The following is a 17,687-nucleotide window of genomic DNA, read 5'->3' as shown; positions in this document are numbered from 1 at the left end:
AAATTCATGTATCTTTCATTTTAGGGATTAGAGTACTAATTATTGATACACCTATATTAAAAATGTTAATGTTGAAGCTCTTGATCAACTTCAGTTTCCCTCCTTTACTCAGTTTTCTTTGTGAACTCTGCTGAGAGTTCTGCTTAGATTAGATGTGCGGAATTTTTTTTTCACTGAAAGTTTTGTAAAGGGTTGAAACAGACTGCCCAGGATGTGGTGAAGTCCCTATCCTCGGAAGTGTACAAAGGCAAATGGCTATGGCACTTGAGAACATGTGTTATTGTGGACATGGTGGTGGTGCTGGGTTGGACTTGATGAGCTTGGAGGTCTTTTCCAGCCTTAACAATTCTTTGAGTCTATGATTCTGTGAGAGTTTGGTAAGAAATTTGTGAGCTCATAATCTATGGTGAGCAGTACTAATTTACTCAAATACTTTTGAATGCATATCCCAAAAATATTAATTGGTTAAAGCACGTGAGGTTTGCTTTGCACCACTCCTGAGAAATAACAACACAAATAACATTATTGAGGGGCCATGACTCTACACACCTTTTTTCCTGTTACTGGATCTGTCTATTACAGGAGCAGTTCAGAATGCTAGGTGACTGCCAGTTTAAATTAGTCTATGAAATAAACAAAAAGTATAGTAGTATTCACCAGGAGTGTATACAATAACGAGAACTGATTGCCAAGGCTTGCAGGGAAGAAGTGCCATTCCAGCCCAGTTCTTGCACTGAGGACCCTCTGTGGGGGGATGCACTTTGAAGTGCAGCATGTGCAATTGCAGCGTGAAATTACTGCTCTTGCTCAGGATGGGCATCTAGCAGTGACTTGTACAGAATTAGTAGATAATGCTAACTCATTTTAAGGGTAAAAGTGGTATTTGAAAACAGGAAGATTTGGGGTGTGAGTCTTCTATTGCAGTAGTTTGTTTGACTTTTAAAATATCTCCTGTGAGAATAAGTTGCTGAGAATTAGAATGTTTAGCATATGGCATTATATTCTAATATGAACTGTGAACAATATATGATAAGGACAGTAACTAATAAGATAATCATGGATAGAGGCATTGGAAGAAAATGTATCAGAAAAGGACTAAATATAAAATGTAAGTTCTAGCAGTACTTTAGTAATGAGGCTGTATATGATGATTTGAATGTCTGAAAAGGAAATGCCATCAGTTATCTGTTAAGTCAAAAAGGAGTAAAACTTTGAAATAATTTCTTTTTTTAATAGTCTGTTTTTCTTTCCAGAGAACTTCTTTTAAATTTAGAAAGTGATAAATAATTGCATTACTGTTAGTATGTGGAGATACGCTATGCTACCAGGAAATTACATAAGCTTAAGATTGGTTTATTGTGAAAGTGTTAGGAGGACTGAAAAAACACTTCGTGATTCAAGATAGCTGAAATGATTTCATGGAAAGGAAAGTCATGACTCATTAACCAATTAGAGTCTTGAAAGATCAAAGAGTTATAACATACCCTTGCTTCTTTTTTTCTCCCTAAAAATAAGTTAGAGATACTCATATGAATTCATATTATGCCTAAGAATATATTTCTTCCAACACCCTAACTTTTTTAATCACAATTAAGTTTAAGTGTCATCTCTTCAAAAAGCTTGTGCTGATTTTGTTCTACCACACAAATGAGTGTTTACTCCTACCCAGCTACCTCTAGGTGATCCTGTGAGAGCAGGGGCCTTGGAACAGATGATCTCTAGAAGTTCCTTCCAACCTCAGCCATTCTGGGGTTCTGTGATTGTATTATAAACTATTCTGTAAATAGTTTCTTTTCCTTAGGAATATATTTTTCCATAGTATTGGGTATGTAATTTCATTGTCAACCATGTAAATTATAGGGTAAGAGTGAATTCATCAAAATGCAGGTTTTGTAATGGGGTAATGAGAGAACCAAATACTTCCTTTTTAAAACTTGCAAAATATTTTTTTCATCTCATTGCATGCTTAAATGTTACAATTTTATTTAATGAAAAATATTGGTGATAATAGCAATATTTTCTTTACTGATATAACTTTTTTTATTTTTTTGTCTACTAGTCTGATATATACACTAGATAATATACTGTTCTTAGAATTTTCATCAGCAGTACAGACTCTAATCTCAGTCTTACTGTTGAAAGAGATGATAATGGCTCATTCTGTTTCTGTTATTTTGCGCGAAAACTACATGGATGATTTAACCTCAAGTTGCTGTAGCTGATGCATTGGTTTAATGCACAGTTCTTTTCTGCTGTGGAGCAGTGAGCTTTCCTCACTGTTTTGAGGAAAGTTTATGAATTCCTACTATATTAAGCTTCCTTGCTTGGATATAAGACATCTAGCCTAATTCCCCAGTCTGAGAAGGGCTCCTGGTCATATTCAGTGTTCTTTCAAGTTTGATGTGAAGCTTAGAATTCACCTAAATAAAATGTTTCGTGACTTATCTGTATCACTACTTGAGGTATCCTCTCAACACCTCTGTCTCGAGTCAGATGCAAGGCCCCAGCTCTCTTTATAAGCTTTGATTTTTGTTTCTCTCCTAGCGCTTTAAAGGGAATACCTGGACACTCCCCAGCTGGATCTGACAGTAACAGGGTTAGCAAGTGCCCATCACTGGGGATGGTCTTTGGTCCATCCTGTTAAATATAGTTATGACTCAGCAGATAGCAATGTGGGTATTTTTAAACTGCGTTTATTTTTAACCCCATTTAATCTGTAACTTTAAAAAATCTCATTATTAGAGAAATTGTGAGAGTTGCAGGCTAAGCTGTACATACTCTTTGTTTTTTGGGATTTTTTTTTTGTTTTGGTTTTTTTAAACTGGACATTAATTATACAGTCTAAGTCCTGAGACTTAATAAAAATTATTTCCAGTTTCTGAAAATGCTAATAAGTCTTCTGATGTGGTTTTTGATCATTTCTTTTCCATACTCTTTCACTAAAAATTTGTGAATGTTCACAGTTTGTATATACTGTAAAAGAGAGCCTTATTTATCTAATTATCCTTTTAAGTGTAAGCAGAACACCAGGCTTAAATATGCATAGACTAGTCATGCTGTGTGTAGGGGGTGTTAAAGCAAAAGCATGTTCTCTCTGTAGCTTCACTCTTGCAGCTGACAGCTACTTTTTCAGGTCGGACCCTGCTATCTGGTGTCATTAACCTTCTTTCTTACTCGGATCAGATCTCTTCTGTTGGTAACTCAATCTTCACTACTCACACCTTCTTTTTTGGGGAGATCAACTGGAACTAAGGCAGGTAGATATACCAATTTGTAACAGAGTTGTAGGCTCTAGTGCCTTTGGTTTTGCCTGTGCTGTTTTTCTCATGCACTACTTAGCACAGCTTGCTTGCAACTTTAGCCAGGAATGAGTTTGTTTATTTATAGGCAGTCCTGCATGATGAAGAGGAGGAGGCTAGTTATCCAGACAATTATTTGGGGTTAGCAAAAAAAACACCTCATAGTTTGGTGCAGCTGCACTCCAGACAGCAGTCCTGGCTCTCCCTTTCCACTGCCAGCCATGCTGTTAGCACTGTGAGTGCTCAGCATTTTCATATGAGGGACTCTGGCCTGTGAGATGGTTTGCCCTTTATCATCAGCCAGGGTTGTCTAGGACTTGGCAGAATGAACCCGGGCAGGAAAGGGAGAGCCTGTTCCAAGTGTAATCAGCAGTTCACTTCGCTAGTACTTGTTCCATTGGTTCATTGTAAAAAGCTACCCGAAGTTTGGGATGGGGATGAGGGGAGACTAAACAGGAAGAAATTGAGTGTTCTATGGAAATAATGTTTTTAGGTTGGGTAGCATGATGTCATGCAGAAACACACAAGGTGCCTTCCAAAACCCCAGCGTGAGAAGTAAAAGGGTGTGAGTCTCTCAGCATGGAGCTCTGCTGAAGCTGAGTCACCCTCCTCTGTACCCAACTAAAGAGACCATTGTGCAATCAGTTAGTGTCTCTAGGTATCTGGACAAGTGGGTGCTTAGATTTCTTCCTCCTACAGGGAAGGTTGTATGGATATATAAGCTAAGTAATTCCTGATGTCACCCCTCCTTTCCATAATATGACATGCATTTTATCTCAGTGTTCATGGCCTCCGGTAGACAAATTGTCTATTATAGTTTGAATTTTCTTCACTTTTCCAGGCAACAGCAACCACTTAAATGCACAAATATTGAATACTGTACAGTAGGTCTTGCTTCCTACTATAGGGTAGGAAGCATATAAAAATGCATGCAGAGAAATTTTCTCTGTCAGTTGCCTGCCATAGGTTACCATAATTTTTTTCATTAACATCATCAGAAGGTTTCTTGATCAGCTGAATAATTTCATTCCACTGTAGATAATCATATTTAGCACAAGAACTTAATATCTCATTGACTTCAGAGTCTGACAAATAACAGACCACTCTAATAACTAGACCTGTTGTGTTTGTTCCATTTCTGGTAGCTAACCAGAAGGACCATGTGAGTTAGAAAACAGTTCCTAAAATGTCAAAATAAATGTAGGGGTGGATGTTGAAAGAAATAGCCAGAGTTCCTCTGAAACTATTTAAGTTCTTGTCCTCTTCTCCTGATGGTTGCCATCCACAGTTTGATTTTAGGATATTTAGGACAGAAAAGTAACATTTTTGCATAATCTCTAAAGGCCAAAAATATTGATGCGAGTCTTGAATGAGCTGAAGACAATTTAAATCTCTGCCATTCTCTTAAGCACATCTTACTTGTAAATTTTTAACAAAGACTATCTTTGGAGACAGTCACAAACCCACTGAAGAAAAGGACACATCATCACACTCGTCTGGATTCTGCCATAATCCCCAAAGAGGAAAATTTAGTTTGATTTTTTTTTTGTGTGTTCCTTGTGAGGAATGTCAGACCCTAAGGACATTTTTCTATAGGGTCAATCAATTTACTAGTGTGGTTCTGAGTGAGGAAAAGCACTGAAGCTTTCTGGGATGTTCATGCTGAACAACAAAACCAGGTTTTCATGAGTGCAGGCTGGTTTCAGTCCCTACAGGGAATCACAGAAGTAGAAACCTATTACGAAACTGGGGATGGGATGCACGTGTGTGAAGTTCTACACGTCAGTACTAAAGGGAAAGCAGAATGAGGCCTTCCTATATCTAGGAGGACCATAATTCTGAACGGGAAATGATTGGAGTTCAAAACAGATGATTTTCTCTTGGTTATTTTTATATTTTCAGTGTAGATGGATCTTGTGTTCAGAGTGTTTCTTTTACTTAGATGACCAGAGAACAAACAAATTGAGAGATGGGGAACAAAGAAAGAAAGACATGGGTCTCTAGTTTTTTCACACAGGGGAAAACATCTCCTCTCCACCCTGAATCATGGAATTGAACAACACTTTCTGATATCCCTCTGCCCCATGCTGCTCAAACCAGCAAGTGTGTAACTTCATCAGAAGTGCTGAAAGCTGCCTTCCACAACATAAAACTCCAAAATTCTTTGTTGACTTGAAATTTCTAAAAACTTCATCAAAATTCAGCAAAATTCTACTTAAGGAAAAAGAGAAGAAAAAATGTTGTATTTTCAATATCTGTTATTATATATTACTGCTTTTAATTGTCTTGTTCTTATTACTGCTGATTTTTTTTCCAGAAAACTTAAAATACACAGAAAAAGGCTAAAATTGGAAAGCAGACAGTTAGTCTGACATCTTTAAAATCAGAGGAAGACTGGCCTTTGACTTCTTTAGGGCCAGGAGCTTACCAATAATTCCTGTAAATAAGGGTTCAGAATAATGCTGGAAACCCTAGGGTAAAAGCACAGGCATAACCGTTTTGGTATTTCTGTGACTCTTTAAAACCAATGTTTTTTCAAATGCTCTTTAAAATTTTGATATCAATACAATTTACTTTCACTCCAAAAAAATTCCTGAACAACCTGTACATTAACAGTCAGCTAATCTATACCTGTTCTGTAAATGAAAGCAGAGACGTGCCAAAGTATATGAAATATTAGGTAAATCCCTCTTCTCGATGTTAAAATAAAACAGCAGCTTTGCTTTCAGCAGTACATTTCATGAGTGGGTCGAGCTCTCCCTAAGTAATTAATAACTCTTAAGCTGTCTGAATAGTTTCCCTTGAGTTGCATCATATAATGTGTCGTATGAAAACAACTTGAGGCCTAATGTAACATGAAACTATATAGTGCATCTTAAAGTGATTTGAGGAAGATGGATGGGAAGGAAATTATTTCTTATTCTGACAGAAAAGACAGCTGTTCTTAGCTTTTATTTGAAAAGAATTTGAAATACATTTTCTAGGATGGGTTTGGTAAATTGTTCTAGTTAGTTGATTCTTGTTCTCCTTTTGTACAAATCAAGTTAGGTAAAAAAACTGAGAATCAAAAATATAGCAATTTGTTGTAGAAATATTAATAATAATGTGGAGACTTTTGTATTTGGTCCACCTCAGCACCTGAGCTTTACTTTTTTATTCATAACAGGTCTGAGTTTAAGCCCTGTGCAAACATTAGGAAGTTAACACTTCAGTGTCTCCATCAATGAAATATGAAATAAATCATTACCCAATACAGGAAAGTTTTTTAAACCAACTCCTTGAGCTCTGGTCACCAAATTATTGTAACATTGTCATGTTACAAGTGACATATACCAGGTAATGGTATATGTCAGCTGGAAAAGATATGTCTTGCCATAAACTCAAAACATCTCTCACTTCACTCTCAGGAAATGCAAGTTGGCTTATCTTTCTCTTCTTGGAAGATATACAGCAAGCTGGAGGCTTCATTGGTACTTGTAAATACGGAAGTTTATCATATACTGTAGTGTATTCTCATTTGATATGGAACAATTGGTGTTCATAAGATTCAAAAATAGATGCTGCTTTTCCATTAGTGCTTTTTTTAAAAATAAAAACAAAAGGTAAATAAAGGATTGCCTTACTAAATTTGATATGGGTAACTCAATGCTGTATTACAAAGATAGAACTAAAACTGTTTATAGCACAGTGAATACACAGTTAATTCATTCATAATTACTTCTTTTAGTATGCTAGCACTAGGAATTCCAGCTGGTATCTGCACTTCAGAACTTTTGAGGAAACAAATTAATAAATAAAATATTTTGCCAAAAATCCTTCTATACTTAACCTTTATAAACAGTGGAAGGTATGAACAAATGCAGTGGTAATGTTCACGCAACTTTCCTATAACTGTTCTTCTGGTAACCTCATAATGTATAGTCATAGTATACAGCTGCTTTTAGGAAAAATTATGGCTACATTTGATGCAGTATAAAGAAGGAGAATGCAGCAAAAGCCTTTGCAATTCTGTGCATACATGTGCTTTGATAGAGTGGCACACAGTTGTTGCAAGAACATGTGTGTTTGTTACCAATCTGGCTGCATCTGCCTCGTGTTTCAACCCGTGAAACATTAAGAAAGACCTGAATGTATGGATTTGTAACATATCTATGTACAATCTAAAACCTTGTATTGTTGGGAATGTTCGTGCTGGCTATTGATGTTCTTCTCAACTTTACCAGCTGAGGCTTCTGTAAGTTGCAGTACATCTCAGTCCAGCAGCCCAGGCTGGTGTAAATTCAAACCTCTGTTTTCAGTTCATGTGCTTCAATTCCTGCTATTGTTTTCAGTAGTTTCCACCAAGGGTGTGCTTTGCTTTGAGAAAACAGTGCTCCATTCGTCAACTTGAATTTTTTATTATATATTACTGACAATATGGACAGAGGGAGAGAATCAAACTACTGAAATTCCACGTAAAGTATAATTTAATCAGACTCTGGGCGCCTGAGTCTGAGAATAATTCAAATTGCCCACTCTCAAGCACCACCCAAGCCCTAGTGGCACCTAAAATGAATAATTTTGGACAACTGATTTCCCCTGGCGTCTGGGCATAAATTCCAGGCATGCTTAGAAGCACCATGGCTTAAGCAGACAGGCATGTAACTCCCACCCAAGTTCCATTGTGACTCAAAGATGTGTGCAGAGGTGCCAGAACATTGCCCATGTCCCTAGAGGAGCCTAAGCCATTGACTGTGCTTCAATCACACATAGTAAGCTTGGACAGCATTGAATTCAACACAAACCACAGCAGACATGAGTGTTTGAGTACAGAAGAAGAAGAGGGAACCTTTTTAATATACTTAAAAGTTTGAGCAGTTATCTGGGAAGGATGTCTTGTTTGGTAAGGAAACTAAACAAAAATAGGAGAACTTAATTGTTGTCCCACTGAAAAGGATATTTGCTTTTCATGGAGACCTCAATTTTTTGCTCCCAAGTCTGATGATGTAATTTTGTTCAGACACTGTTGTCCAAAAAGGCATCTGGTTGAGAGATCAGATGTCAAGGATATCCTCATCTGCTTGTCTGTGTTAATTTCTAAGTTCTTTTGTCTTGTCTTTACAGATAAATTTGCACACTTAACAGTTGCTACCCATATTTCTGTAACATTATAACTTGCTTAAAACCTGTCATCTCTCTTACTGCTTTTGGTGTAGACACCATGATTTACTACCCTTAGTTCATGTTCTCTGTTTGTACTGTGTGTACATCTGTAGACTTTGAGGTGAGCTTGGTGTAGGTTTCCTTCACCCTTTTTGTCTCTTCTTTTCTTATTGTTTTTATACTATGCCATGTGGAAAGGTTAAATACTCTGTGTTGGAGTACTTTTTGAGTTGTGGATATTGGGTTGTGGGATTTTTGGGTTGAGGAACAACTTGCTTTTGAATTTTTTTATTAATGTGTGATGCCATTCCTTTATTGTTTTCACCCTGTACAAAATACCACATAAATTTTCTCAGGTTTTAAATGTTTGTAGACATAAGCAGGTGAAACAATATACTAAACATTCAAACTTCTGAATTTCAAATTCAGTATGCCATGAAATTTTGGTTTGGCTTTTCTCATGTTCGAACATGAGGTTTTATGTTCATTTTTCTGTTTGTTCTTTTACTTTTCTCATCAAAAATCATTATATTTATTCTTTAAAACATGTACATACTTTGCCCAATTTTGAGGATTTTTAACTGATTTTACAGAGTAGAAGATGCCATGGTAATAATACTTAAATATCACTGAAGTATCTTGTTAATCATCTGTACCTAAGTCACTTCAGTGCTCAATGCATGCTTTTATATTCTGTTACAGTCACTTGAAGCCAATTAGGGAGGAAGAGCATAGGGGAAATTGTGTATGGTAGCAGACAGCCAGACAGCAGACAGGTTTTCTGCATATTTCATCCCATTATTTTGTTCCTTTTCATGTTCACCATCTAGCTAGAAGGGTTGACTGTGAAGTGTATACTTTAAAGCATCTGTTAATGATTTTTTGGTCACCAAGAAGTCTTCATATAGGCACCAATGATAACTCTTCTCAAAATAAAGATACTGCTTCTGTTAAGTTAAATCTCTGGTATATGGTGGTTGTATATTAAATTTGTGCTGTTTGTTGGCCAGATAGCAGAACGAGTTTCCCAAAGAGTTTTGGAATAATTTCCATTTTAGATACTTCCAAAACTCAGCAGGACTGTACTTACAGTAACCTGATATAATTTTCAGATTGTCCCTCCTTTAAGCCCCGGGTTAAATCAATTGACTTCCAGAAGTACTTTCCTATCTAAGTTATTTTGTGAAACTAACTGAATTTATCCTTGGTCCAATTCTGCTTAAATCTTGCCTCTTTAGTTGACTTCACTGAAATTGTTCATGTCCTTAGGAATTAATTTGATGTTGTCTGCTTTTCTCACTTCTCTCAATACAGTTTTCTTTGTCAGCTCAAAGGTAAGGGAAGTTAAGAGTGAGCTCCTGCTGGTTTTTGTAACACTGGCCCATACATTAGCTCTTCTTTTGTTTCCTGAATCGTTTGGTAAACAGTTAAGGAAGGTAAATTTATATCGCGTGTACTCACACAACCAAACTTATTTGAGAAAATTCTGAAAGAAACGCAATTTTAGAAGACTTAATACTGTCATACATCTAGATGGCTGTGAAAGCATTAGGAAGGCATGCAGTGAAAAGCAGTGGAGTGGAGGGTGGGTGTGGGAGTGCAGAAAATAGTGCCACCTTGCCCAAAGACTGCTTCTCCTTGTCTTCCAGACCTACAGTAACAATCACGGTTCCCCTCTTTTCATTTGATGAAGAGTTCCGATCATTTCTTTTCCACAGCTGTCTGTCCTTTGTCCATAAATGTGAATTCCCCAGTGTCCCCAATATGGGACTTAGCTGGGAAAGTTAATTGATTTTGGAGAGCTAATCAGATGCTCCCATCCACATCAGATGCCAGATATCCTGTCTAGCTTACAGCTGTAAACCTGAGATACCATCTCCTTAGCCTGCCTGGGGTGCAGGAAATCATAGGGCTGATCCCATGTCCAGATAGTTTATTGTTCTGCAGTCACACACTCATGCCTGGTGAAGGTATGTTTTTTATAAATCATGAAACATGTTCTTTATGCTGTATTTGAAATACAAACTATGAAATCTAGGTCTAAGTACAGCCAAGCCTATTCTCTTTTGCCTTGCCTCTTGACATTTCAACGTCTATAGCTGTATAACAGCATATGGGTCCACTAACAATGTGGGACAGCAGCCAATTTGGTCCGAGGATAAAACAGGAATCAGCTGTGGGAAATAAGCCAAAGAAGTGTGATTCCCACATGAGAAACTTAAATAGGTGCTAGTCCTTAAAGAAGCTGTTTGGCAGGATTTACAGCAGGCTTCTCTGCACAGGAGGCATTTTTCCTGAGCTCCTAAGTACAACAATGTCTAGGAGGGTTGTGGGGCTATTGTTTCATCAGCTGTAGTGCTTTGCTCTTTCTTTGCCCCCACCTTTATTGTTTGTTTTATTTTGTTTTGTTTTTAAGAAAAGCTTTATAGCACATTGCTCTATAATTGTAATCCCATCAGTATTTTTTTAGAATTAAACCATTTGCTTCATGTGATTGTGGGAAATAAAATGGAGGAAATTTTTCTGCTGCGTAGGGGGGTCCACAGCTTTCCTGAACTCTGATCAGGGAATGCTTTTTGCACCATGGCTAGCTGATTGCAAACAGCAATGTGAACGCTTTTGCTACTCCTGTGCTGTGTACAGATCTGTGGTTTTAATTTTCTTACCTCTGTCTTAAAAAAGAAATAATTTGAAATGCAGAAGCTTCAAATTAAATAAGTTGATTGTACCATCCTAATTTATTTAGTAGAGGATTAGTGTATATTTAATGCTTACCAAAGTCTGCAGAGTTGAGGTACAGATTTCATTTTTTGTGAAATGCAGACTTTTCAAAGAGTTCATGGAAGTGGTCTTGAGCTGCATTCTGTGATATAGGTCAGACTTTTTTGAGACATTGATGCATCTTAGGCGAGAAAGTAATAACAAAATCAAACAACACTAAATAATTTGTTCTAAAACACATTCCTTATTTGTTTTCAAGCTTGCTAAAAGTCCAACTGTTCTGATGCTCAAGATGTCCGAGTCATTGCCCATGGAGGTCACTGGATCAAATCCCTGCTCAAAGCAGGACCAACTTGAAAGTTAGAGCAGGTTATTATGAGCCCTGTCCAGCTCTGTTTTAAAAGTCTCCAAGGATGGAGATTATTCCACAAATCTTCTACAAAACTTATTTAAGTATCCCAAGCAATAAACTGGAAAAAGAAGTATTTTAAAATACTTTCATGTGGAATATTCACTTTGCATCATTTCTTTTTAGACTCCTATTTATATTAATCAGAGATGCTAAAAAATTTAGAATGAAAATGAATTTAAAAACTTTCAGTCATTTATTCTTATAAAAAGACTGAATTGTACTTTTGAGAAGAAACACTTCTGAATGCTGAGGCCTGTGAATTTATATGAGTGGGAGCAAGTGTTTGGCTTCTTGTTTTTGCCAGGTATTATTTCTGTTCATTCCTTTTAAGCAGTGCTTGTTTGTATAAGAATAACAAGAGATGTTTTTCCTCCCTCCTGTTCCAGGCAAGTATTTCCAAATGGGCTTCCTGAAGAATACTCTCTGGTTGCTACATTCCGTGTACGGCGAAATACCAAGAAAGAGCGTTGGTATATATGGCAAGTTTTAAATCAGTATGACACACCTGAGGTTAGAGTCATCTTTGATTTATTCCTTCAAAAAGTTTCTTTTTTCCTGCACGTAATATGGCACACGTAATAATGGATGATTCATTAATGGATTTAGCTAAAGTTTATGTGAAATAGACAGACTGCTCTGAAATAATTGATAATTTGTGGCAGGAATTACAGAAATTTAGCAAAATCTATTCAGTTTAGACTGCAAAATAAAATAAATGCGTGTTTTGATTTATAGCTGATATGTATTTACCAAGTTACGTCAAAGAATGCTTCATAACATAATTCTTGCCCAGTATATGTAGTTGAAATATTTTTGTTATGTATGGTTTATATATGTACTTCTTTATTATAACTTTTAAATAGCCACTTATCTTATTTTGTCTTGCTTTCAGATCTCTGTCCTCCTGGATGGTACAAAAAAGGTGGTGGAGTATATGACCAAATCCTCTCAGGGAAATATACTGCACTACACTTTTAAGAGTCGAGAAATTTATCCATTGTTTGATCGGCAGTGGCATAAGCTTGGTATTAGCGTGCAGTCAGGGATCATTTCCCTCTATTTGGATTGTAATTTAATTGAGAGAAAGCAGACTGATGAAAAATTCACCATTGACTTGCAGGGAAGGACACTGATTGCTTCTCGTGCTGCGGATGATAAGCCTGTAGATGTGAGTAGTGTGAAAGGACAAACACTTAACTTGAAGTAATGTTTCAGCCACGCTTTTACTAACACAGTTGTATAGAATCACATAGATAAAATCTTCAAACCCAGTCATTATTTTTGAGTGTGTATTCTTAATTTGAAGTCCTTAAGTGTTTTTCTCTAAACATTATTCAATTATGTAGCATCTGCTAAGACAAAGCTGTTGCCAAAGTAACTGCATAGAACTCAGTCCTGGTTTAAGGAGTCTGTTTTTCTGTATTTAATTTGGAGAAAGAGCCACCGAATTACCACAGATATAGTGTTTCTGTGTTTAAAGGTAACTTGCAGTCCTAATTATTTTATTTCATTTTTAGTAAGATTTATTTATAGGTTTGTATCAGTCATCTGTTGCACTTTGTCTGTCTTTGATAAAGGGGACACACAAAATTATTAAGGATTACCTCTGTATTGAGGTCTTCTGGAGTAATTCGGCTATTTAGAAATAGGGGCACATTGTTCATAGTTGTCTCTCCCTTATCCAAAAGAGAGGGATTAGGAAGTGGCCAGAGGTGTGTTTCCTGCAGCCTTTGGTGCAAGAATTACTCAAGGAAACCCCATGATATTCTGGGGTATTTTTTGTCCTGGAATGCTCTCTTCTGTTTCCTCATGCAGGGAGGAAAGTAATTTGAAAGCACAGCAAGTAATTTGAAATCTTCAGGAAATATCAGTTTAAGTACAGTGACATGGGGCTACCAGGTTTAAAGCATCTGCCTTGGGGTTTATAGTGACCATCAGAAAGCTTCAGCGATGTTATGTACTCTGTAGGGCTCCAGAGGAAAATAGCACATTTTAACTGCAAGCTAACATTGCAGGAGTCATCATTCTTGTGGGGCACTAAGCTCTTTGGCCAGGACTCAGATCTCTTATTTCATGGAGCCAAACTCATGCTTTGTTTTATTTTCTCAGACTTGAGTTCAACGTTATTTGAAATGTGTGCTCTGTGATCTCATTTCCAAATAGCATGCAGCAGAAAAAGCAGGTTTTTTCTGCTGGTTGCATGGTATGAGCTGGATAATTCTGAGTGGAAGTTGTGAATTGGGATTTCCACATTTGCAGGAAAACATTGCGGGCTTAAAGCTGATGAAGGCAGCAGAGCAGATCCTATATCACTGGTCACTTTTCTCAATACCAAGTGCAAAAGGGAGATTAAAGGATATAAAACTGATGCAAAAAGAGGAATATTATGACAAGAATAGCTAGTTAGAATTTTACTTGCTTCTCGTCTTTCTAATCCACCCAAAGTCTCTGAAACAAAAGCTGTACATAAAGAATTTGTGATTTTTGCTCTTCAGGTGATTTAGTGGCAATGTCCAGGAAAAGGTCTGTCCAAAGCAATGGATGCATGTGATAGAGAGTTTATCAAACCTTTATTTTAGTTTCCTGCAGAGGAAAATTACCTTTCCTGAAAAGGTTGTAGAGGATGTCTACAAGGCTAAAATTCTTGTGTAATATAGCAAACCAATACAGATGGATGCAACTTAAATGAAAATAAATGAAATCTAAAATGTGATTTACATCAAAGTAATAGACTGCATAATTTGTTCCTTAAATGAGGAGCTGTGTAATTGTTTTGGATTTGTCTTTCTCTAGCATTTCAGAAATATGCAGTGTTTCAAAGAGAAAGTTTACTACCTCAAGATAAGAAAAAGCATGCCATGACACATATTTTTTTACACCTCATATTAATCTCTTTTGTATTCCTTAATAGATTGAACTTCACCACATAGCAGTTTATTGTAATTCACAACTTGCAGTAGAAGATACATGTTGTGAAATATCTGCAGACTTGGTAAGTTATCTGTTAAAATTCAAATGTTAATACAAAAGAAATTGCATTATTGTTTCCTGCTAAAGAGCTGTAAAAATTTTTCAACACAGGTGATAATTTAATTACCTCCTAAAAATGAATTCCATATCTGGAGTCATGGTACATAGTTTTTTGCTGCCTAAATAAATGGTACAATGGAACATCAACAAAAGGCACTAGGTGCTGCTAGTGCCTTTTAAATGCATTCCTTAACATTGATTAATTTCTAATTAGTAACTGAAGAAGCCTCACAGTGTAGGAAACAAATCACTGTGATGGCTTGAGAATGGTTTCCAACAACAGAGGCCATTTCAGTAACAGTTGCATCTTGTGAAGCTTTACAGATAAAATAAGCAAAGCCCATGAAAGAGTCTGCATGACAGTGGAAGAGAAGGAAAATAGGGTGGTGTTGAGTTTTCTTTACTTTAATATACTGAAATGGAGGAATGGGTCTTTAATAACTGGAAAGTTGTAGTGGTAGGTTGATGGTTGGACTTCATCCTTCAGGTCTCTTCCAACTTTGATGATTCTATGAAATACTTTCTTCTTTAGAATGCACATGCTGAAGTGTATATATTGTTTAATATGAGGGAAAAAATTGATTTAGTTTAAAGGGTTCACTTTTCCCTCTTGTTTTGATTGACAATGTAAACTGGAAGACAGTAGAACCATAACTTGAAGTTTTAGATGTAATTGTTTTGCTCAATCTAGCCCATAAAAACAAACAAACAAAAAACCCAAACCAAAACAAAAAAAAGCCAAAACAGAACACCCCCCCCCCCCAAAAAAAAACCACAAAAAACCCAACCAGACTATAAATAGCCTCAGAAAGACATTGTGTTAAATTATTGGCCTGCTAGTCATAAGTGCTCCGTAAGATCAGGCTCCTCTGAGGCAGTGGACAGTGCCATCACCACCAAGGTATAGACAGCAAGAAAAACCTTGAGCATGTAGGAGGAGTGATTGGTTACGTCCACAAAGAGATAGGGGAAGGTGTACCTGGATGGGAGAGAGAAATCTGCCCAAGAACAGAAGAGCACAAGACTGCTTGGTGTTCAGAAGCATGAAAGAAGCATGGTGTAATTTCAGGGGGCAAATTTCAATTTTAAACAATGACTAATAGTTCAAATATATTTCTAAATATAGTCCTGATGGAAATGCAGACTTTCTCTTGAATGTATAAGCTAATGAAAAAGTGGAATTAATTACATTCCTGTATGTTCTCCTTAATGCTTGGAAATACAATTTATTGAGCAGTTATGACACAATAGCAAAAAAAGCAAGAACAAAACAAACCCTAATTATATATGAAGACAAAAAGCTCAACAATAGGCTTTATCAATAACACATAAATATTCACTCCTCTATGCAGCTAAAAGCACTATCATTTTCATTTGTACATCTTATAGTCTCATATGTATGTTTAAGATGTAAGAAAAGGTGGACTACTTGTTAATGACTTTCATATTAAAACTAGCATTACATTTTCTGACTTATTTTTTTCACAACTTCCTTACCCAATATAACAGCCACATTTTCAGTAATTTAAGGGAAGGAATTTATACTTGGATATAAATTTCTATGCTAAGCAGTAAATCCTGTGGGAATTTCTCTGACAGAAGGCTTGAAAAAAACTTCATTACATCTTAATGAGACTTACTGAAGTTTAGCAGGTTCTGTTGACTTGTCCTGAAGTATCTCTTCAGGTTGGCTCAGGAGTCACAGACAGGTAAATCTTGGCTTCAGGGCTTTTTTGTTTGTTTCCAAACTATCTATACCAGAAGTATTTTACTACAAGGAAATAAAAAAGTTTTCCTTTGCACTATTATATTTTGCACTTAGGGGCAGGGCAGAGGACAGGATGAGACTGTGCCAGTACTATATTTTTTATTTCTCCTCATGGATATTTTCTGTTTCACTACTTCTGATTTTGGGAGACTTTATTCCTCTTTATTCTTCTGTCTTTGGAAGAAAGAAATGGGACAGTCATATCAGTTTTAACTGGCATCAATTTTAGAACAGAAGGATCTAAATATCTAGAATTGTTTTTTTACAGCTTTTTTCTCTCTTTGTAAGTTGTTTTCACTTTCCATGTATGGTTTGTACAGGAGTATTAAAACAGAAGATAGAACAGAAGGTTGGATGGTATTTACCTGTTAACCAAAGTGGACCAAAAACCAAAAAATCTTTTTTTTTCAGTGCTCACATGAGGAGAGGTTACTGGCTACGACTTTATCACCAGTGACTGCTCATGCCAGCAAAATATACACACTTCCAGGGATGCAGCAAGAATCTACACAGAGATGCTACTGCTTTCCAAATAAAGTATAAAGTTTTCCTGTTGTTTTTTAATGCATCATGCTGTTTAATCCTGTTGGATATAAAAACAGTTGGGTTTGGTTTTCTTTGCAGTCATGAAAAAATCTTACTGATTTGTAGTATTGTAACGTATTTACATTGTATTTCCCAGTTAAGAACCAGTACATTTTGAATTTAGTTAAATCCAAAAAGTAAAGTAAAATTAGAGATGTCAGTAAGGTTTAATTGTTTGAATATACACCCAAAAAAGTACCATGGTAAAACTGAGAATAATATTTAGGCATTATATTTAGTGTAAATGTTTTCACTTGAGAATGAATTATATTCTACACAATGTTTGTTTTCTTTTAATACTTCTCCTGGGTGTTGCACTATATTTATTGAGTCATTTGCTTTGTTAGGCATTTGTGACAAAGACAGGAAACCTAACCAAATATAATTTGGATCTGCTTTGTTGACTTTTTTTATTTCTTTTAAAATCAGGGAGAAGCAGGATTACCAGGAGTAGCTGGTTTGCCAGGCCACAAAGGAGAGAAAGGTGAAAAGGTAAAATATCACTCGAATTCTCTTTTTCAAGCCTTGTCGTTGGCTTATCTTTCTGAAGTAGGAATTACATGGATTCTGCTATTCCATGAAGGAATCTGTCTGAACACAGAGTGGATCCTTTATCAGTCAGTGTCTGGCTGTGTGTGTGAGCTCCCTGCCAGGCATTTTACAGCTGCCCCACTTTGGGGTGACCCCATCACTCTGTGGAGCACAGTTTACCTGCCTGGGAAGCACATGC

General features: G+C 36.5%; 1 protein-coding gene across 1 annotated transcript in view; it reads left to right on the top strand.

Annotated features, from left to right (window-relative positions):
- The window catches only part of COL19A1 (collagen type XIX alpha 1 chain), a 172,939-nt gene that overhangs the window by 18,217 nt on the left and 137,035 nt on the right, over positions 1–17,687 (top strand). Inside the window, exons 5-9 of the mRNA XM_058801774.1 lie at positions 11,961–12,084; positions 12,467–12,742; positions 14,486–14,566; positions 16,784–16,909; positions 17,387–17,449. Coding sequence (XP_058657757.1) covers positions 11,961–12,084; positions 12,467–12,742; positions 14,486–14,566; positions 16,784–16,909; positions 17,387–17,449 — 670 coding nt within the window. The remainder of the gene's footprint in view (positions 1–11,960; positions 12,085–12,466; positions 12,743–14,485; positions 14,567–16,783; positions 16,910–17,386; positions 17,450–17,687) is intronic.

This window comes from Ammospiza caudacuta, chromosome 3, assembly GCF_027887145.1.
Source record: "Ammospiza caudacuta isolate bAmmCau1 chromosome 3, bAmmCau1.pri, whole genome shotgun sequence".
In the NCBI taxonomy this organism is placed as follows: Eukaryota; Metazoa; Chordata; class Aves; order Passeriformes; family Passerellidae; genus Ammospiza; species Ammospiza caudacuta.
Note: the sequence above shows the minus strand (reverse complement) of the source record. Positions and strands in the feature narration are given on the sequence as shown.